Source organism: Aythya ferina (genome assembly GCF_964211825.1).
Source record: "Aythya ferina genome assembly, chromosome: 4".
NCBI lineage: Eukaryota > Metazoa > Chordata > Aves > Anseriformes > Anatidae > Aythya > Aythya ferina.
This window is the reverse complement of record NC_140300.1, coordinates 27,455,547-27,477,682: the sequence shown is the minus strand read 5'-3', so window position 1 is coordinate 27,477,682 and position 22,136 is coordinate 27,455,547. Positions and strand designations below refer to the sequence as shown.

Here is a 22,136-nt window from a genome sequence, read left to right as displayed (position 1 = left end):
TCTAGCATGTTTTCTACTTCATAGCTGCCTCAAGTTTTAGTTAAGCTATTTTTTTTACTGTAGTTATTGCTGATTTTGGAAAAATTCTCAACGTGTGCACTTAAGACACTTACAAGTAGTCTACTGCTATATCGATCTTCCTTTAATTGATTGTGTTCTGTTTTTTTTTTTTTTTTTTTCTTCAGAGTTTCTCATTAGAACATTCCCACATCAGCAGGCTCACCTGCTTTAGCAGAAGTCCTGGATCCCCACTGTGTCCCTCCCCTGCATCCCACACACCCCTGTCAAACATTTTTACCACTTGTCTTGTGAAAGGTCTAATCCGAATGGACAGTGCTCTGAGCAGTGTTTTGCTCTAATCACTCGTTACTTCTTTAAGTCAAGTATTTTTGTATGTGTAAGGCCTTTTTGCCATTTTCTGCTTAAAGATAAATTTGGTTATGACAATTAGAAGAATTATCATGTGTCTTCCCTCACAGTTCAGTGAGTTGTCTGCAAAGCTTGCTGCTTGGACTGTATAAAAACCACAGTCGTACAGTGCAGTGTTTAAGGAAGTTGACAAGAGCACGTGAGAGTAGGAGAGAGGAGTGCATGTGGACTGACATAGCCAGAAACTTAAGCTTTCTCTTTGTTTTGTTATTTTTAAAAGGCTATGGTCCTAGAAAGTAAGGAAATATTGAAGTCCTGGAGTTAAACACCATCTGCATGTAGCCATGTATGCATTGCCTTGTCTTCCATAGTAATCTCCTCAGTGTCCTTTTCCTCAGGAGCAACTGGCTGCTCATGGCTTGGATGGGTGTATGCTTTGCTGGGTAAAAAACTGGCTGGGTGGCCAGGCCCAAAGAGTTGTGGTGAACAGAGTTAAATCCCGTTGGAGGCCCATCACTAATGCCACCCCCCAGGGCTCAGTACTGTGATCAGTTCTCTTCAGTATCTTTATCGATGGTCTGGATGAGGGGACGGAGCGCACCCTCAGTAAGTTTGCAGATGACACCAAGTTGAGTGTGATCTGCTTGAGGGTAGGAAGGCTCTGCAGAGGGATCTGGGTAGGCTCGACCCCTAGGCCAAGGCCAGCTGTATGAGGTTCAACGAGGCTGAGTCCCTGGTCCTGCACTTGGGGCACAACAACCCCAAGCAGAGCTACGGGCTGGGGGAAGACGGGCGGGAAAGCTGCCCAGCAGAAAGGGACCTGGGGGGTATTGGTTGGTGGTTGGTTGAATGTGAGCCAGCAGTGTGCTCAGGTGGCCAAGAAGGCCAATGGCATCCTGGCTTGTGTCAGAGAGAGCAGGACCAGGGATGAGATCGTCCCTTTGTACTTGGCTCTGGTGAGCCCTCACCTCAAATACTATCTTCAGTTCTGGGCCCCTCACTACAAGAAGGACATCGAGGTGCTGGAGTGTGTTCACAAGCTTCCTTGCCTTTCTTTGAAGGCTCTGGAGAACAAGTCTTGAGGCTGAGGGAATTGGGCTGGTTTAGCCTAGAGAAAAGGAGGCTCAGGGGCAGCCTTATCACTCTCTACTACTACCTCAAAGAAGGCTGTAGCAGGGTGGGGGTTGCTTTCTCCTCTCAAGCACCAAGTGATAGGTCACGAGGAAATGGCATTAGGTTGTGCCAGGGGAGGTTTAGGGTAGATATGAGGAAAAATTTCTTCACTGAAAGGGTTGTGAGGCACTGGAACAGGCTGCCTGGGGAAGTGGCTGAGTCAGTGCCCCTGCTATTTGGAAGATGTGTAGATGTGGTGTGTAGGGACGTAGTTTAGTGGTAGACTTAGCAGTGCGAGGTTAGTGGTTGGAATTAACCTTAGATGTCTTTTCCAACCTAAACAATTCTGTGATTCTTAAAAGTTACACAAGAACTATCCTGAAGAAAAAGCCATAAGCATTTGGGTACATGTGTTACATAATCTTATTAGTTCATCAGGTTAAATCTTGAAATATGATAGTATGTGTGGTTGGTGATTCTTACTTGTTTGTGTTTAAATCCTATGATTTAGAAGGCTATTCTGTTCGCAGGAGGTGAAGTGTAATTTCAACCTTTAATTTTACTTATGGCCAATTCATGAATGTCACACTGCGTGTAGAAACATGTGGAACTGTGCATTTAACAGAAGGGATGCACTAAGTGCTTTCTGTCCCACACCATGCCCACATGTGTAATAAACCCTGCGAAGTGTAGCTGGGAGCACTTTGGTTTTTAGTTTGAACCTTTCTGAGGGTGTTCAGGTTAGGTACTGCCTTTTGCTTTGTAAGCTGTAGTTTGGCAGGTGAATGGCTGGAGGAAGCATTCTCAGTCTGATGAAAGCATCTGATTTTCTCTTTTTCCCAAATGCTAGAAGCTGCAAATTAGGCTTGTGGCAAGACTTCAAGAGTGTTTTTTTTTTTTTTGTTTTTTAAGGAAACAATGCTAGTATGAATAAAATGATTGCTTGAGTTTTTCATGACTCAGTCTTTTGTAATCAGGAAATATCTTTGTGGTATCTTACTACTTTTTCTGAAAACATAAAACTTCTGGAAATATATTCCTTGTAACATTTTGTATTATTAGAAAAAATACCATGAATGAAATGATTGTAAGGACAATTCTTTGCTTAATCACCAGATCTTTCACTGTGGAAAATTATATTCTAGCAACATATCTTTTATGATAAGGTCAGGCCTCCTAGATTTCTATATTCATTTACAAGGGCGATTTAGACTAACTTGAATATTTGGGGATTTTAATGCAGATTTGAATGCTAAAGATAGCACCCATCTTAAATCTGCAACTGAACTTGATAAGTATCTTAGGTGGCAATTTCAATGAGCTTGTACCAGATTTCTCAAGTTGTGATATTAACTAGGTTTAACACCTAGTGTGATAGTATAGTTGGTCAGTAAAGGATTGACAGCTTAATGCAGTTGAGCAGTCCATTGTGAGCATCAAACTGCTGGAACTCTGACCTGAAACAGATTATCTACATTTAATAAAATTTAAAATATTTTTGTTTCCTTTTAAAAAGAGCTAGATACGGCAGTGAATTTGAGATTAAATAGTTTATTTTAAGGAATGTATAGCAGTGTGGTGTACTTGACACTTTAGTCAGATAACTGTGTTGAATGCATCCAAAAAGATCTTGGATGCTGAGCTGCTTTCACAAAACTACCAGAAGTGTTCAGGCTACCAGTGATACTTATTCAGAATGAGTATCTGCAGATTTTGTCTGAGTGACAGCAATCATCTTCAGTGAAAACAAGGTCGGAATATTACTTAGTAGCGTGTTTGGGTCTCTAAGTCTGGTAAATAAAATAATACTTTCAATCATACATATTCCCAAATGTAGAAAGCGTTAAGGTACACTTCTTGGTACAATTTTCCATACTTTTTTTCCCCGAGTTTTCCGCTCTAAATGCAAGGCATCTTTCATAATAGCTTCTGTAAACTAAATATAGAACAATGTTTAAACTTTCTCCCAAATGAAAACAAAAAACTCGGTTATCCCTAGGGCTACTGATCCATATGGTTTAAAGTGAAAGTTTGGACAAAAGAGACAGCTTGTTTTTGTACTTGGAGTTTTGTGGAAGGCAGTTTGAGTATTTGAAGTGGTAAATACAGCCTAAGAGGCCCTGGAAAATTGATAATTTAATAAGTTTAATAAGTGTTGGTAACTTTGTAGCTCGTAGTTAACACCATGCGAGAATGCAAACGGTTTAAGTTGTGGTGCTGCTAGACACTGTTTATAAAGCTGGTGCATAGACTTTTTGTAATGATAAGCGTTATCTTTCAAATGCAGATGAACACTCTCTGTGCACTTCATGAAAATTAAGAGCTACTGAACTCTGTCAGATACAAATTGGAAAATACACCGTGCATTTTATTAGTGCTTAAAATTGTTGCAGCACTAAAAGGGTGTTTAATACAAGTTAAGAATTTAATGTACGTCAGTTAATACACTGGCTTGTTGTTGTTTGGTTTTCTTATCAGTCTGTACAGTTAGACGTCTTTAAAATCTGCCTCTGAGCAGCTGGCAGCTGACGTGCTGGCGCTGGCACCACCCAGGTTCAACATGACATCACGGGGAGAAGTAGTGTGCGGAGTCCACCTCTGCCTTCAAGGAAGTTACTGTGGGAGCACCGCTCTGTAACGTGCAGCTCAGCTGCCGCACTTAGTCAATGCTGAGTGTACAGAAGGCAGGGAAACATGGAATTTCTGAAAAAAATTGTTCCCACTGTTGTTTCTGGAGATGTTGTGCTGGATGTTGGGAGTACAGTCCGTGAAAGCTCGCCACGGCTGCTGAAGATGAGACGTGTCAGTCTGCTTTCACTGGGACAAACAATTGATGAAGATGAGGAGATGCATGATTTACGTCCTCAGTACAGTATGTATCTGTGTCAGCAACCTGTTAAAAACTGATTACTGAACTTTCTTCGGGTCATGATTGCTTTGCTAAACTGATGAATTTCTTAATAAGACCTTCTAGCAGAGTCACTATGATAATGGTGTTTTTTAGGCTTAGAACTCTCTTGTAAATGACACGCTATCATGTTAGTGACTTATTTTAAAGCAATTTTACTGGATTTCTGATGTGCTCCTTATTTGTGCATGCCTGTGATTGGGGGCAGAAGAGCAAGGGCCATTGTGCTTGTATTAAAAGGCAGGGGAAAAAAATAAATGTAGTCTAAATACTGAAGTGTAATGTGCTGATAAAAAGAAGTAGAATGAGTTAATGTTACTTTTTCAGACAGTTCAGACAGGTGGCAATGGAAAACTTGTTTTTCTTAGTTTTGGCCTTTGGATAAATGGTAGGGTCTTGAGGCTTCATGGTCTTGGATGCTGTTGGCAATCAGATGCAGTTTTTACCCTTTGCTATCTGATGGCTCTTTTCATGAGTTAGCATGGTCTGAAATTTACCTTTATGCATCTGCATTGATGAGAGATGGTGACACCCATCTCATTGAGTGGCGAATGTGTAGCCTTAATTATGGAACTAATTTGGTGAGGAGTGAGAAAGAGGCTGCCTTAAAAGACTCTTCTTAGCTCTTGTTAGCCTTTCTGATTGTAATTTTTTCATTATTTTTATTCATCTGTGTCAGGTGCTTAACAATGGCATTTGGGGAGAGCAGGGACAATTTTATGTTAGGAATAATTTTTCTGACAAACTGGAACAAGCCATAATGGCGCCCACCATCGAAGATTGTGCAGAATAATGTCTGTTAAGGCTGTTATAGCCTTTGTTTGAAAACTAAGCAAAAACTTATGCTCTTTTAGCCTGGTTTGTGTCTTCATTTAACTTTGAATGCTATACAGTTGTGAAGTTTATAGTTGGATATCACTGAGGTGCACGGCTCAAATATTTCCATAGGCATATCTTTACTAATTTTTTGTTTATGCTGTACTATGCTATCCTTTATAACTCATACTTTTAAGTAATGCTTTATTTCAAATGTTATAATTTCAGAGTTATAATTTAAGACAAATAGAATAGTCTTTGTTCAAGGTAAAAGAAAATGCTATAGGCTGAAGCTTGTAGTCAGAACAGATACCTTCATCTAACCTCGTTCAACATTTTATTGATAGCTGAGCAAATGAGGTAATAGACATAGAATGCACTTATCCTACTGTTAAAGATGAATTCTCGTTTCTCACTTGTTAAATATTTGTCAAATAGCGATTACTAGGAAGAATTTCCACAAGTCGGTAGTGCCTGACGGATATCACTTAATAGCGTGATGTCAACATGCATGAAATGCAGACTTAGTCTGTTCTGGGATCATGCTTTTACAATAGCAGATAGTAGCTGAATCCTCTTTAAATTATCTGCTTATTTCTATTTTTGTATCGTGGTAATGGAATGAACTGCTCTTCTGGTATAGAGCAAAAGAACTACTGTGTTTACCAGTTGGGTATACTGCAGGAGGCAGGTGTCAACAAAACAGGTAATAAAACAATAGAACGGCTTACAAAAAAAAAATTGTAAATACTTATTTGCTTACTGTCAGCAGATGTGGTGTTAATGCACCACAGAACTTAGTGTAGTGAAGCTGTTCTAAAGCTTGACAGGTTTTTAAAGCTAAGGTTGTTTGTACTGTAGATATGTTTGAATTTGGAAGGTTTTTTATTCTTTATCCTGTTTGTTATTACTGGTGTTTAGGAAAGTTCTTGTATTAATAAGAATTTAGGTTAAATTTTGAGTCTGACAACCATTTAAAAAGTATTATGTAAGGTCCTTAAAGCAAAAAAACTGCTACTGTCAGCACCTGAAACATAAAAGCACTATTTTTGGTAATACCACTCAGCTGGGGTTGTTTGTATCAGATCTAAATATTTTGTATGGAATTCAAGAGAAGTTTTTTCTTTTCAGGATATTTATCATATCATATTCTATTCAGCATATTTATCAATATTGTCTTCCAAAATGTGCACTGAACTGCTTTGTACATTGTTTTATAGCAGAAAATAAGGCCTTAGAAATGTGTGCTGTAGGATATTGTGTATTTTAAAAGACATATCCATCAGAATACTTTCAAGTGCTTTTTAGAAATCTTTCACAGCTGTCTATTTAGATTTATTGGATTATTAGAACACTAGAAAAACACATCTGACTTGCTGAAGTACTTGCATATATGATTTTACACATGACAACGTGTAATAAATTTGTATGAAAGAATAGGCAGTAATTTTAAATTCACTGCAACTTTCTGATTACAGAAAAAATCTCTGATTTCACATTGTCCTTGTTGTTTGCAATGTTAAAGGAGGCGAATACCATGACTGTTCAGTGTAAATGGGCAAATGGCAGCTGTACCTAAGCTTGTGAAACGTGTACTTCTGGCAGAGCTGTGCTTTGGCTGTGTTGTAGGGCAGGGCAGCTAATGCTGTGGAGCAGGTGCGATGGTGAGCCCTACAAGTCAAACCTGTAGCAGCCACCTACAGGTTTTTAAAAGAGCTTTTAAAATTTATCAGTGAGCAAGTGTTCTTACTGCTCACAGTGTCCACGTTATTTCCGTGTATGCAAGACCTATCTCCTTTTGCAAGCATGAATCCTGTTTCCCTTCAAATGTCTCTGCTAGGGAGTGGAACGTAAGCTGACAACGTGTTTGGTGGGAAAGAAATGAGTAAGAGAACTAGCTGCTTCAGGGGGCTGGCAGCAGGGGCTGGGTAGACACGACCTGCCTGTGAGCACTGTGTCCCTGGAACACCAGCAGCTCTGCAGAGCAGTGTCAGCTCCGTGGTGCTGCTCTGATCAGCCTTGTACAGCAGAGGATGACCGGGAGGCCCAGCATCTAGCTGCAATAAAAGTCAGTTTGGGGATCCAGGTTCTGAATTACAGTTAGAGAAGGCTGGAGTGGGTAGTAGGCAGCTAAACACAAGTGCTGCTTTTTTTTTTTTTTCCCTCTCCTCCCTTCAACCTCTGCTTGCTTCTTGTTTACATTCAGAGCCTGTTCCATAATACTGCTCGGGATCTAGAATGCTATTTACATTAAAATCTCTAATCCTCTCTCCTGTTTTCTTATCACGCTAGATAGTATTGTTTTCTTTGAGTAATGCCCCAGGAAATTCTTCTATGTATATTTTCCATAAGTAATAAGAAACCTTTCTCAAGTGCCTCTGGAGCCTGCTCTTGCTGCCCTTTGCAGCAGAAGATAGGGGAAGGGGATTTTGTTTGTTTTTTTTTTTTTTTTTTTGAGTGTAGCTTTACAAGCACATCAGGCTGACACAATAGCTTGCTGCCAGTGAGGGAGTGAGCCCTTCCCTATCTCCTCTACAACATGGCCTTTTGCTAAGCTGATTGATTTGACAAAGAAAACAGCCTGGCATTTGGGGGGTGTGATGGTATTGAGGCGAATCGTTGAGGTGAAGCAGCTCATCAGGGGCTTCTTTGGTGAGTAGCAGGGGCAGCACTGGATGTCCTGCCATCACTGCAAGTGACAGTCATCTTCTGGATACCCCTTCTGTTTTAAATGTATTGATATGTGGGAAATGAGCTCTTTAATATTTTAGATAAATGGAAACAAAGCATCTCTCCAGAGGTATCATCACTGCACTTAACATAATTTTTTTCTTATTGCTGCTTATAAGCCAATACAGACTGCTCCATAATTCTGACCACTCGGTAAATGTTTAAGTAATGCTTGCTTAAGACAAAGTCAACAATGAGCTGAAATGAAGTCCAGAATTATACAGCAAATCTTTAAAAGACCTGATTTTTATTGTATACTTGGCTGTACACCTAATGTACTTCCAGCCTAGTTGTCTGTTTCATCTGAATAATAAGCACAGATGAATTCACAGTGGATACATTCCTCACTACCTCCAGTGCATGCTTGTTTGTTCCTTACCGAACTCTTTACATCCTCTCAAAGGGCAATGTAGTAATTGTAACTTACTGCTGCTTTCAAATTGGGTGTCAGAACAACTCAAAAGTGTGCCTCGAAGGGCTGTTTCTTCATACCTAACAGGTACTCATGTAGCTTTCATGAGGAAGCAATGTATTAGTTTTCCTCTGAGATACAGTGAGCAGTGCTTACAATTTTTTTTATGCCATCACAGATTATCTCTGCATCATTTTCAGTGCAAAGGTATAGCCAGTAAGGCTTTGCTCTGATTTTATAGTATAATATTGTTTTCTAGACTTGAAGCACTCAGAAGGTTTTCTGAGGCTTAATGATGTTAATAGAGGGTTTTATCTGGCAGCTGAATCAATGTGATGTCTCACTGCTGTAGAAATTGTGGAGATTATATCCTCCTACCTGTATAGCCATACTGTGTATTCACTTTTGTGGTCCTGGTGTAAGTTGGCCCTTGGTGAGACAGTTCAGCTTGTCAAACCAGGAGGGAACCACCCTTCCCTCCCAATACCAATTGATAGGAAGCAAGCCAAAATACTATGAGAATGAACCAGCAGCAATTTAGTAAGTGAATGTTAGTAATCATGGTCTTTGGGGTTTTTTCTTGTTTTTTTTTTTTTTTTTTTTTTGTCCTGTCCTGCAGATAACAAATATTCAAGTTGGCAGGGCAGAAGTAATTGAATTGAAGGGGTTTCTCTTTTTATTTTAAATATATTTACACTTCAGTATAGTGTCTTTGAAACATTATTGTGAAGAATTACTCTAAAGATAATACAGTTAAAAGGGGAGTTGTGTAAATGTGGCAAATGTAACTTTAGGCTGGGGAGGGAAAGATTTTTCACTCAGTTGGAATAGGGACAAAGTCAAGTTTTTTAACTTGAGGGAGATGAAGTGAAGGGTGATTGTATGGAGAGAATGAAGGAAAACTTAATACAGCAAGAAAAACGAGCAACTCTTCATAAGATCCTGCAATAACGTTATTAAAGGAAGCTGGGAAGTGCTGAATTCAAGACTTGGAGAAGAAAACTTGTGAAAATAACGTATATGCTACTGTAAAACAGTTCTCTGATTTGGTAGTAAAAAAAAAAAAAGGAAATGTTTTTTTTTAAAAAAATCTGTCTAAACAGTCCAAGTTTTGCAATCAGTGTGTGAAAAGGGTTTACCATGTTCCTTTTTGATTCATGTTGCAAATTTCTTATGTGTACCTCAGATTTGAAAACACTATAATACCCATGAAATCACTATCTAATTATATGTAATATCTACCTGCAGCCCAAATTAGAGTCTGTAAAAGTCTGGACAGTATAAAAAATCTCAGTCATATCTTAAGAACCATTTTTCTTTAAGTATAAAACTATTGTCCTTTAAAACACATTAAAATTAATCATGGTGCTAAAAGACCCAGACCTCCCCCCAAACTCTTAAGTATATTTAAGGTCAGTGAAGTATATACCAGCAGGATAAAATCAGAAGTTGCATACAGAGATTTCATGCTAGTGACATCAGCAATTCAAATTTAAGATATGGACACAATAGCTTGAAGGTTTTTATTTAATAATTCTTTACTTTTGAGTTGAAAAGGGGAAAAAGTGATTAAAATGCAAACGTTTTAGTTAATAGATGATCTAACATGTTTCTTATCCCTTCTAAGGTGGCTTTTCTCGTTGTTCCTAATGAAAATGTGAATCATAAATGGAAGATGTTGGTATTGTGACATGACATCCTTCAGTAAATCATGATACTTTGGGTGGCTGTTGGCATTTTCTGTTGGCTGTACTTCTGTTAGCTGTTCTGTGCCTTGATTTGTGGACTTCCACACTTTTCATTTCTTCTCTTTTAAGCTCTTAAATAACAGAATGGTTCTTACTCTAAGTGCTAAGTTTATATATGTTCCTTCTGAAAAGTATTATGTGGATCCAGGTGGAGAGAAAATAATTTCAAATATTTCATCTTAAGGACTACTTTGGAAAGGCTTTCCTTTTTCAGGAAATGGCATTCTCTGTGTGACAGCACGGGGTACTCTTTAGTTGACCTTCAAGCAAGGAAATGTCACATCTGGCCTTTTTCAATGGGAATACGTTTTCTCAGTTACTGTTACTGGAGAATAGTAACTGTTAATAGTTACTGTTACTGAAGTGTTACTGAAGAATACCTGTGATTTGGGAAGGGGTGTTCATGGTCTCACCCGTTTACCCAAAAGGCATCTTCTTGCCCTTCAGTCAAGTTACAAAAGGTTTCCTTTTGTAGAATCCCCTCCCAGGTAGAGGCTTCTGACCTGGCATGCTCTTGCTCTAAGGTTTTTGATGTTTGCATTTATTTATGAAGAAGCAGTCTGTTAAGAGAAATCCACAGGTACTACTGATTTGGAGAGATGGGGAAAGCTTTCAGAAAGCCCCATCGTTTTAGCAATGGTACTTTCTAAAGGTGTTCTAAAGTTCCTGTCTGCAGCAGGTTTTCTGTAAGATGCTCCAGCTGTTCGGGACTTGACATAACCTCACTTCACAAGCTGTGGGATACCCCTTATGTACAGGTACCACATAAATAATTTGCTTCAGCCCTTTAGTACCAGGTAGGTCTGTAGTGACATGCATCTATGTTGGACTATGGCAGCCTGGGAGACTTCTACTGCTTGTTGACAAGACCAGTATGGCAATCTGAGCTTTAGAAACCTTTGTGTTTGTTTTCTAATGTTAGGATGCTGTTGCAAGGTTGTATTAGATACTGACCCAAACCCCTGTCTCATGTCTTGTGGTACCTTTAAGATGCACTGGGGTGAGCCTTTTCTCAATTACTTTGAGGAGATGACTGGGTGAAGAAGAATATCTTTAATTTTAAACTATTTTGTGGCTTGAAAGCAGGAGAAACAGGAAAGTGGTGAATAAAGAAAAAAAGAAATAGCTCATAACTGTGTTAAAACCAATGTACTTCTCCAGCATGTTGTTTTCTGTCGAGTAGAGATAACTTAAAGATATTTTTTCTTTATTCTTTAGTTGAGATTTCCATAAGCTGCTGTTACATGGAAGGAGCAGTATAGAACTGAATAGTTAAATTTGCCCAGTAGATGATGAAATCGTACCGTATGCATTTATAGGCAGATTGTGCGTTTGGAAAGCTAACCCATTAATGGTAATTGCTGAGAGGAATGATTAGTATGCTAGAGCTCTATCAAAAAATAACACGACTGACAGAGAGCAGCCAGTTCAAATGAATAAGCATATTCTCCACTTCACCTGAACGTTTCAATTACCTAATTCCAGTTCTGTGTTTTTCTTTAACTAGTAGAGGTTGCAGTGGGGTGCCACTGCTCCTTTCCATTTGGTCTGCCGTGCCCGAGGCACTCAGTGAATGCAGAGCTGCCTGCAGGGTCTCAGGTCAAGCGATAAACATCAACTGTGCCGCATTGAAGCACTCCCAGCATCGGGCACAGGTGCCAGATGCATCTGCTTGTAGAGGCTAGGTTGTAGTCTACCAGCTGGGGCCCTTTAGAGGACTTTGTGCTGTGGCCTATTTGCAGAACTTCCAGACAACCAAGCCCTTGTTGTAAAGCGCGAGTGTTCGTTAGGTGTTTGGTATCCAAGTGTTGCTTTCAGCTGTACCTTTGGGTTTGCTGCTACTTTGCATTTTCTCCCTTCCTGATTTTTGTGTTTTTTCATTTTTCTTCAGTGAAACAGCATGCTTGCCGAGGTGCGAATAGCACCTCATATAAATGCTGTTAATTCTGACTTGTAAATCAGTGTATATGTATTAATTACCTTTTTTTCAATCTTAAGTGTTTCTATTTTGTACTCCTGCTTCATGTTGCTGCAGGAGTATTTGTGGTTTCACAGGGATGGGGAAGTTGTTAAATAAATAAATAAATAAATCAAATAAAACAGCATTCTAGGCACTTAATTGTTTAAAGCCTGCATTAAAAAATGCACTGTAATTGAGCAGTGCAGCCTGTGAAGAGCTATGCCATTTCAGTTCAACTAAGAAGAATGCCGTATTACTGCCATCATTTATGATATTGGACAACCGAGCTCCGTGTTCCTGCCTTGTGTAATTAAAACATTGGAAATGATGATTTCAGGGAGTTAAAACATCAGGAGTGTGTGCAGACCCTGTCACTGCTCTGCCAGCTGTACAGCCCACAGGGCTACGGTGAAAGGGGCTGTGGTGGGCTTGTGCTGGTGAGCAGGCTTAGTGGGGATGCCCCAAGCTGTTCACGCTTGTAACTCCCTGCAGTTCCCCAAGCCCTGCAGACACCTCATACTTCCCCTGGGCTGGGAAGTGCTCTAATGGGCAAACAGGAATTGGCTGCGAGCTGCAGGGTTTCAGGAGCAAATGTCCAGCTCTGCTAATGGGGAGGGCAGGTAGGAGCTCCTTCAGCTGATGGGCAAGCATCACAGGACACTTTCAGCCCAAGCACTACGCCACTCATGCACCTTAACAGACTTGGGACTGTATCCCAATATGCTAATACACTTTATTTGTATTTATTTTAATTCTGGATGAGTCTTAAACGTACTTATTTTTCTCTTTTAAGCTGACACTGCTTTCTATAGGGCTAATGTCCCTGGTCCTCACATGATGCAAATGTGATGTTTCCTGTAAAAGTGGCACAGACATCTAGCAGCTTGGGAGGAGCAGCAAAAATAGAAACATAACTGATTCGTAACAGTTGTCCTCAGGCCTTGTAGGGTAACAGAGTTAAGCCTTTCCCTATTCTATCCATTTAAATGCCCAGCAACTAAGCAGGGATTTTCAAAGTAGACTTGAAACTGTTTCCAGGTTCCATTTAAAAGGTTGGTGAAAACTGGAATGCCAGCTCTCCGAAGGCAGGATGTTGGTATATTAATGCTGGAGCACAGTGAGGAGCACGTGATGCAGGATCCAGCAGATCTTAGGGCAGTTATTTCTGCTTGTCTGACACACAACCATACTAGCCAGACTATACCTTTAAAGTTTATCTGCAGTCAAGGAAGGTCAAAATTGAGCATTTGAGAGAGAGTAAACCACTGGGGTTCCATAAAATTTTAACTGTTCAGATAACCATGAAAATCAAGAAACTCGGGTTTGTTAAGCTCTCGAGCAGTAACAGCTATGGCTTTTTGTATTGCTTTGCCTGTCTTGTTTCCTCTTTGAGAGAGGTTGATTAAATAACATCTCAGAACTGCCTGCTGGGTTGTTTGAAGTGTTGCAGCTTTTTATTGCTGATTCGTTTCCTTGTAATCTTACGATGTTTGGTGATCTGGAAAGCTGGATTTTCGAGAAGGGCCAGACTGAAATCTGTTCAGTGTGACATGTGTTCAGCTCTTACAAGGTTGGTAAGTTCTATGTTAAACCACCTTGAAAGCTATCTTATTTTTCAGGATTTATTTCCCTCATTTTTTGAGGGGGGGAAGGGGGAGAAAGGAGGAAGGTAGGATTACCGTTAATAAAGATAGCAGCAGCTTACTGGAAAAGTTAAATATTAACAGTATCCTCTTTGATCTTACTCAAAGACTGCTCTACAAGAAAGCCGTGTATCTTCAGTGTCCTACCCTAGCTAGTTGGAAAACTTACCGTTTTAACTGACTTTAAATAGTAAATATTTGAAGTTTTGCCTGAATGCATTTTCCGTCAGTGTGTATCATCCTGAAGATGAATGAAGTAGCACTGGAAACCTCAAAGAAACCTGAATGCTACAATGGCCACATCTATATATTTTTTAATGTAACTTAAAAGAACAACTTTAGCTGTTCTTTTAAAATTGAGTGTTTTTGCTAGGATGATTAATGCAAATTATTTAGTTGTAGAAAAGTAGACAAACCATTGTCTGCTATCCCGGTAGAAAACAGCAAGAGCTATGGCATAGAGGGGAAAGAAGGTAGTATGATAAGATTCCTGGAGAAATTAAATTTTAAAATGGACTTGGGAATAACACTTGAAAATAGGAAATGAAACTAAAAACTGTGATGTTCACTGTAAAACAAATGATATAAAATGTTACTGCTTTCTGTCATTGGAAAGCAAACTTTGTAAATAATGCTTCTTAAAGATGACTTCATCAGGAATATCTTCACTCACAAAAAGCCTTGTGAGGAAGGTGAGAACTCCACTACCTTTTCCGTCCATAGGGATGAGGCTCAAACAACACAGACCACTTTTTTTTTTTTGGTGTTGCATCTTAATATTTGCCACAAGCCAGAGCTCTGGCAGTTACAGAAACAACAATTTTTAGACACAGTGCTTATTTTATGTACATTATTCAAAATAGTTGCTAGTGATACTTCTGGGTAGCTCCAAGAAAATGGTATAATGCTCTTCTAAAGAAAAGCTGCATACACCACCCTTGCATACACATCTGTAGTAACTGTATTGATCCTAGTAAGTATAGTAGTCCTTTTAGAAATGTTTTTATTAAAATTTCAAACTCTATTAAAAAAAAAAATGCTTCTAATATCTCACTGTAGCACAGTTGTGCATGTTCTTTTATACTGGTTGGATCCTATTGCTACTTCTAACACTCAGAACAGCTCTTCCATGCTGTAAGAGTGACCAAGTTTCATTGATCTGAATATTAGGTATATAAGGTTTGCACTCCTGAAGTGCAGAACTGACTTCGCTTGTGTGATTCAGGTGTGCTGTGCATGAACAGTGCAACAAACGGATCCTCTCTAATAGATGTTATAATGCTACTTAGAACAGGTGGACTTATTCCCTGGAATCTTGTAATGGGTAGGGCTGTTTCCAGCCTGAAGTCAGTAGACTTGTGGTGCTGAAACTTCTCAACTAGTTTGCTTCTAGACATTGTCTTCCCTGAAAGGTTTTCATATCTGAACAAAAAGGAGTGGACTGGATGCTTGCAAACAGCTTGCATTGCTGATAGAGCACTTCCGCTTTAGCACAGTTACATTCTTCTCTTCTTCTTAAGAGCTTACTGGTATCAATGTGCTCATTCACAATTATGCCTCTCCTTGACTTGAGAAAATATCAAAAAAAAAAAAGTTCATAGACTTTCTATTAGTCTGTTCACTTTGGTAGGGAATTTTACAACTGGTCCAGTATCAAAATGTAAGCAAACTTCAGAATCAGTATTTAACTACGTGTTTATTGGAATGATGTTGTGAATTGCTACTTTGTACAGAACTCCTAAGTCCAGTTAAGTAATGGCCTCATTTTGTTGAGGTTTTCTTTTTGGTTTGTTTTTCCTGCATAAAACAGCTTCAGTTCAAAACTTCTGCCTTATAGTTTAAGTGCTTTCTTTTTCCATCTTTTCTCTAGGTAATAAAATAGTGGGCCAAATATCTCATGAAAGACTTCCCATATATGTACTCCAAAGGGATACATATTTTTAGATGTTTTCAGTGGACATACTTGTTGCTCTCTATTTTAGACACAGTGTAATTTCCCAGCCAGAAGCCTGTTTCATTTTCCTCTCTGAAAATGAGGAACGTAAAAGGAATTGATGCTGAAAATGACATGTTCTTGTACAGTTTTGGAAATGCATGACGATGATATCTTGTAACTCTACACAGTGAGTTTTATTGGGCTCTGTGTAGTGAATTAGCCTTTTCTATGCTTGGCAAGCTTTTAGGGGCTTGTAATACATGTTTTACTTTTCCTGCTTCTTCTGTTCTTCTTCTGATTAAAAATAAAGTAAAAGATGTATTTTAAAATTCGTTTTATTCTGAGATCTGCTTATTCTAGTGTATGATAGGTTACCTCATTAACTCAATTCACAGGCTAAACAGAAACAAAGTTCAAAATTGCTGTAGTTGTCATCTATAAATCTTTGATTATAAAAACATTGAAGTTGTGGTTGTGAGGACAAAGAAATATTAGAAGGTTTGTACACGGTTATACCTGTGACACTGATGCTTGTGGTAATGTTAAGATGCTGACAGGTCTGTTAACCCTCCTGTTAAATGAACTTGTGGTATTTTTCTCTTCTTTGGGGTGTGTTTGTAGAGGATAATAGAAATATTTGCTGTGTGCCGTTCTTAAATCTTGTAAATTAATGTCCAATAAATCAAACTGTGTGCACATATATATGAAAGCAAACGTGTATTCATATGATATTAAGAGGATTTTTCAGTATATATGTTTCTAATATCAAGTATTCCTAGTGTTCAGTCTTGCCACTGAAACCTTTAGAAAAACTTTTTTTTGTACATGCAAGTCTGAATGTTCTTAAAATACTCCTAACATCTTAGAGATGTTAATGGGCTAATACTGAACGAACTGCAGTTAAAATGAGTGGCTAGTTTCCTTGAGGAAGACCTACCAAAATTAATCAATCAACAGTTGATATGAATAAATACTATTGCAGCAAAACCTCAGATGCTGTGGGGGAGGGCTATGTAACTTGCTTTGCTGAACACATTGTTATTAAAAATAAACCTAAAGTCTTAAAGTATTTCCTAACATTCATTCACTTTAAAAACACTCCTGTATAGAAACACTGGCAGCTCTTCTGTTTGCTTACCAGGGCTTCGGGAGGTGGAACATTGAGATTAGTGTTTCTGTGCTCCTGGGGTTTCTGGGTGATTGTTTTTTAATAAGTTTCTGGTGCTAATAATTTAAAGAATAAAAGCTGGAGGGGGTGCAACTACAAAGAACCCAAAGTGTATTTTAAAAAGTCATTATTTTTGAGGTGCTGGGAGAGTTGGCTCATGATTTTGGAATGCGTGCTGTTAACAAGGCTTCCTTTGAAGAACTCTCTGTAGCCCAGTGTTAAAGGCAGTCGGAGACTAACCATAATTAATACAGTCTTTCAAATTAGTGGTGAAATTCATCAGCCAGTTCCAAAATCTGACCTTTATATCCTACTAATAACAAAACACAACCTCTTCTTTCTTATTTAGTGAAAGGGAAAAGAAGTGCTTGAAGTATTACTCTGACTGTATTCATAAAAGAAGCGATGAAAAAATGAGTATGAGGTAATTAGAGAGAGGCACAATGTATGTAACATTACCTGGATCAGGCTTATGAAAGAAAGCTTGATGCAGTGCCCCAAAGCATCGCTCTGTGTGTGCACGGCCTGTACCCTACGTGGGAAGGAAGAGATACCTGCATGTACATAGCACTTTCATGTGGTGCTATAGTCATTTTTGCATGGGGGGGGATTTGACAACTCGATTATGTGGTCACTTAGTTTTCAGCAGTTAATAGTGCCATTTTTATCTAAACAACAAACAACCCCACAGCGCAGCTGGCCAAACACCCGCATCAGCAGCCCCCTACCCCACTCCTATCAGCGTGCCTCTGCTGGGCTGCTGGAGCTGCGCACTTAGCTATGACAGGTCCATGTCCCCCCTTTGTTTCTGTGGTTTTTTTTTTTTTTTTTGTGTTTTTTTTTTTTTTTTGTTTGTTTTTGGGGAGAGGAAAGGATAAAAAAAACAAACAAACATGGAAAGTATTTGGTGTACACCGTTTTTAATTTTCTTAATCTGCTAGGAGTGCATTTGAGTTCTTCCTCATGGCTGGGTTACTGCTGCTACAGGGCCAACTCTGAATTACAGGGACAGTTCTGCACCGATGTAGGTCTCTCTTAATTACTTTACAGCACATTCACTTGCTGAGCCCACCTTAGCCCCACACCATGCCTTTTTGGGTTGCCGGCAGGGTGTGGGTCAGCTCCCCTGTCCCCTCCCTTTTCTGTGCGGGGCCACAAAGCAGCAGCTGCCCCCACAGCCCCGTCTTGCTGCAGCCTGAGCGGCGTGTGCTGCGTTTGGGCTCCCACCCCTCCTGAGGGGCAGCGGCAGGGCCCAGCCCCCCCGTGCGTGACGCCCCCTGGAGCCTCCCCGCCTGCTCCCGCCCGGCCCCGCCCCCGGGCCCGCCGCCCGCCTCCGCCCTCAGCGCGCGCCCCCCGGGCCCTGCGTCACCGGGACCGGGCGCGGGAGCGGGAGCGGGCGGGCGGCAGCATGGTGAGCCTGCAGGACGCGCTGCTCTTCGAGCTCAGCATCAAGTCCCTGCTCAAAGCCTGGAGCGGCGGCGGCGGCGGTGAGTGGTACGGCTCCGGGCTGAGCGGGGAGGCGCCTTCGGGAGCGCTTGGAGCGGTCCGGGGCTCCTCGGCCGGAGCTGCGAGCAGCCCAGCCCTGGGCTTTCCAGGAGGATTCCCTGCCTGGGCTGCAGCAGCCTCCCCGAGGGCGCCCTGTCCTCGCATCACCCCTTTATGCACGCTTCAGCGCAGGGTCTGGGGCCGGGAGCTGCCGTGCACGGCGTGGCACCTCTCGGGCTGGCAGCAGGACACCAGGAGGCAACGGAGGCGACGTCCCAGCTCGGCAGGGATGCTGTGCAGCTCGTGCTCCTAAAAATTGAAAGCAGCAGCAGCAGCGGGAGGTACCCGGTGCCTCAGCCCGAGGCCGCGTTTCGCAAGGCATTGCTCCAGGCGTGCTGCAGCGTGTGGCTCTTCCTGGCCAAGGGCTCCACCAAAGCTGCTGGGATTTGTACCCCAATACAGCGCTGCTTGCCCGATGATTCACACGTGTCTTGTTTAAAAGAATTAGTAAGGAGTTATTTATGGTCCAGCGTATTAATCAGCCAGGAGTGCAGGCATTCAGCCACGTCCTAATAGCTCAGGCGTGAGACTTGCTTTTTGCACTAAACTGCTGTAATTTGTGTTTTGGTCTAATAACTTCTAGGCTCACAGCTCTAACTTAGAGCAGCGAATATTTCAAAACAGGCGTCCCGATAGATTTGGCTCTTCACTTCTTGTGCTTGCATCTTAAAGTTTAACTGTAGCTGTTCCAAATTCTGCTGTGTGCTTGGGAAGTACTTGCGCTCTTGCTGAATCATAAATGATCCTAATTAAAAATATGTCTTATAGGAGAAGTTGGGGGTGTCATGAAAAGGATCAAAAATCCTTAAAGTTGGTTTTGTTAACGTGTATTGTTCCCAAACTAAAGTAGAGCATGGGGTGCATTCAGTTAGAATAAATTAAGTCTTCAGCTAGTTAAATAATTGCCATATAAATAAGGAGCTGGACTGCAGGGTCTGGACTAGACAGCAGCATCAGCTACGATGAAACAAGGAGCGGTATCACCACTGGGGCAGTGAGGAGAGCTTGCTGGTGATGCTGTGCTTTCTCCTGCATGCCCTCCGTTATGTAAGCACAGCGGAGATCTTCCCGACTCCTCTGCCGCGAGGAGGTACCGGGCGATGCACTGACCGTCTTGTTCCCTGTGCCGGCCAGGCAGCTGCGTTTCACCTGGCGTTTCTCACAGCCCTCACTCGGTTTTGCGCAGACGGCCGTGATTAGGGCATCGCTGTGTGCCAGGGCAGCTGTGCACAGGAGCTGGGAGCAGACCTGGACGCAGCCTGCGCGTGCCTTCACGTGTTGTGCGCTGGCAGCTCCGTGAATTGAGCCGAGGGGGCAAGCCACTTGCTTCTCCCCCTGAAACATTTTCAATCTCTCCCCTGAAACATTTTCCAATCAAGTGATGCAGTGTGTGCAGAGCAAGGAATTACATAATGTTTATGTTGAGCACGTGTTTGGAAATTCAATAAACTTGCATCTGCTGAGAACTTACATAAGGAAGGTTTCTCTTCTGCCTTCAAAGATTCCTTAAATGCAGATGCTACTTTTTATACTTTGTGATAACCTGAGAGAGTTGTATGCTTGCATGTATTTGTACGTACATAAAAATAATCATCTGTAAAAACCATACATAGCAGAAACCCAGCAAAGCTCCATGGGTCCAGCTAAGGGCTTGCTTAGCTGGCATAATGTTGTTGCAGTGCTGGCTAAGGTTTTATTGTAGTTGATCTTTTTTCTTTCACTGACAACAATGAAGTGACATTCGTATGGCCTAGATTCAGGACGCTGTCTCGCTGCCAACAATTTCAGGCATTACTTCTTTTTAGAGGGAGTCAGGCATGTCCTCTTAAACCAGTGGTGTCGTGGGGATGTTCCTGCCTAAGGATTATTTGCTTACTGAAGTTGTGGACGGAGCAGTGACTTTATGTTGCCTCGTCCTTAGGTTGCATGGATCTTTCATAGTATTTGAGTTCTGATAGCGTGTCTCGATTGTAAAGGGGAAAAATGAATGATCCTAAAGTTATGGATTCTGTTTAGTTCATCGCAGTTGAGATATGTGCTCTGTTAAATGATTCTTCTGAGGTTGCTGATTCTGTAGCAAGAGCACCCATTTTAACTGTTGTTTGTGTTTTCGGTTGGTGTGAAAAAGCTCATACTTTGTCCACAGAAACCTTTGTTTAATGGAGGTCTAGGTGCCATGAGAATTACTTTTAGTAATGTAATATATGTGGTCAGAAGCCAAATGTGATGCTGCTCGCAAAGGAAAGCATTATGTAATGGAAACCTTTCTCGAAGATAAGATGTGTGTTTTAATAAAACCTATGTATATATTTCTGGGGCTTATAGTCTGTAGATAGTAACCAACTGCTTTCCAGTGAGCACAGGTACGATCCATTACTGCTTTCTAAAAGCTCTTCTGTGTTTCTGATATCTACCCTAATAATTAAATTGTCAAGTTCAGAAATGAAGAATTTCTTCCAGAGAATAAAAACGGAACGAAGATGTACCCAGTATATTTCCAGTAACTTGGAAGTGGTTGCGGTGTGTCTCTTTGGCAAACAGGTCACAGGCTCTGTCCTGCGCGTGGTTGTCTGTCTTTAAACCCCAAAGCAAGGTAGATCTGTGCTGGAGGTAGGTCATGGGTTTTTTTGTATCGGTTTGCTCAGCTTGGTTCAGGTGTCAAAGTTACTTAAACCTGAGTGTGTGAGCCAGGGCATGGTGGTAAAGCCAGCTGCATCTGTCTGTACAACCATACATTTTGAAAATATATTATAAAATCAGAGAGAAATGAAACAACACTGAAAGGAAGTGAATTAGCAGAGCTACAGCTGCCAGGTGCTGACAAGTCTGTGAAAAGTAGGGAGCTGCCTGGCAGGTATCCTGAATCATTCTCTCTGTGAATGAAACAAAATCACACAGAGTTGAAGAACTGCTTGCTTTCCCCTAGGATTGCCTGACTGGAGATTGCTTTCTCTTTTACCAACAAAAAATGAACTCGTGGCTCTCAGGAGAGGAGCTACTCCGATAACATTGTATTTATTTAACAAGTTTGATATAATGGACTTATTTTTATCCTGTGGCTTTTCACTTCATGACAGCAACGATACAGCGGGCTTTCACTAAGAAAGGCAAGATTGCCTTAAATTGCCATGACAGGAACATATATACAAGGGCATGTGTGAAGAATTGTAGAACAAGCGTGCTGTTGTTGGCCTTTTGTGGCTCCTGGGGAGGAGGTGGGCCGAGGTGCTGTGCCTGCAGAGCTGTGTGTGCTTAGCAAGAGGACAGACGTGCTGCTTCTGTTGGGCTTTGCTTGTGGGTTACACTTATTTTCTTTAAACCAATACATCCACAACTTGTTAATATTTTTGCAGTCATCATTGTATGATAAGTTGCAACTTGCATTCCCTGCAAGTGTTAAACTGCAAAGAAAAATGAACCAGAGAAGGAGAAATGAGTCTGAGATGCTACCTGATTGCTTCTGCTCCAAAATATCCTTTGGGGCAGCAGTTATCCTTAGTGGTGGTAGCAGAGAACCTTCAGACATTTCTAATAGCAGTTTGATATTCCAGTAGCAAATCCAGTGCTGTTTCACAGTCAGGAAAAACCTTATTTTCACGAGATGTTTTTAAACAATAGCAGTAATTATGTAAGTACAATACTAAACAGAATGTTAACTGTATTTGTCCAATGTTAAACATCCCAAGTAATATTGTTCATTCTTCCTGTGGGAAACTTTTGTTAATTGCAACCTCGACTTCAAAAAGTCCTGACAGTGGGTAGTCATCTTATATATTGAAAGTCCACGG

General features: G+C 40.9%; 1 protein-coding gene across 11 annotated transcripts in view; it reads left to right on the top strand.

The window, feature by feature from the left end:
* Positions 1 to 22,136, top strand: part of FRYL (FRY like transcription coactivator) — a 170,668-nt gene that overhangs the window by 30,049 nt on the left and 118,483 nt on the right. For 6 of the 11 annotated variants that reach the window (XM_084518257.1, XM_084518254.1, XM_084518255.1 and 3 more), the window contains exon 1: positions 3,828 to 4,354. The exons of 4 other annotated variants lie outside the window; for them this stretch is intronic. In XM_084518257.1, coding sequence (XP_084374383.1) covers positions 4,177 to 4,354 — 178 coding nt within the window. In that variant the 5' untranslated portion in view covers positions 3,828 to 4,176. Of the gene's footprint in view, positions 1 to 3,827; positions 4,355 to 18,272; positions 18,291 to 22,136 lie in introns of those variants that run through there. One more of the 11 variants, XM_084518258.1, reaches the window with a different exon arrangement.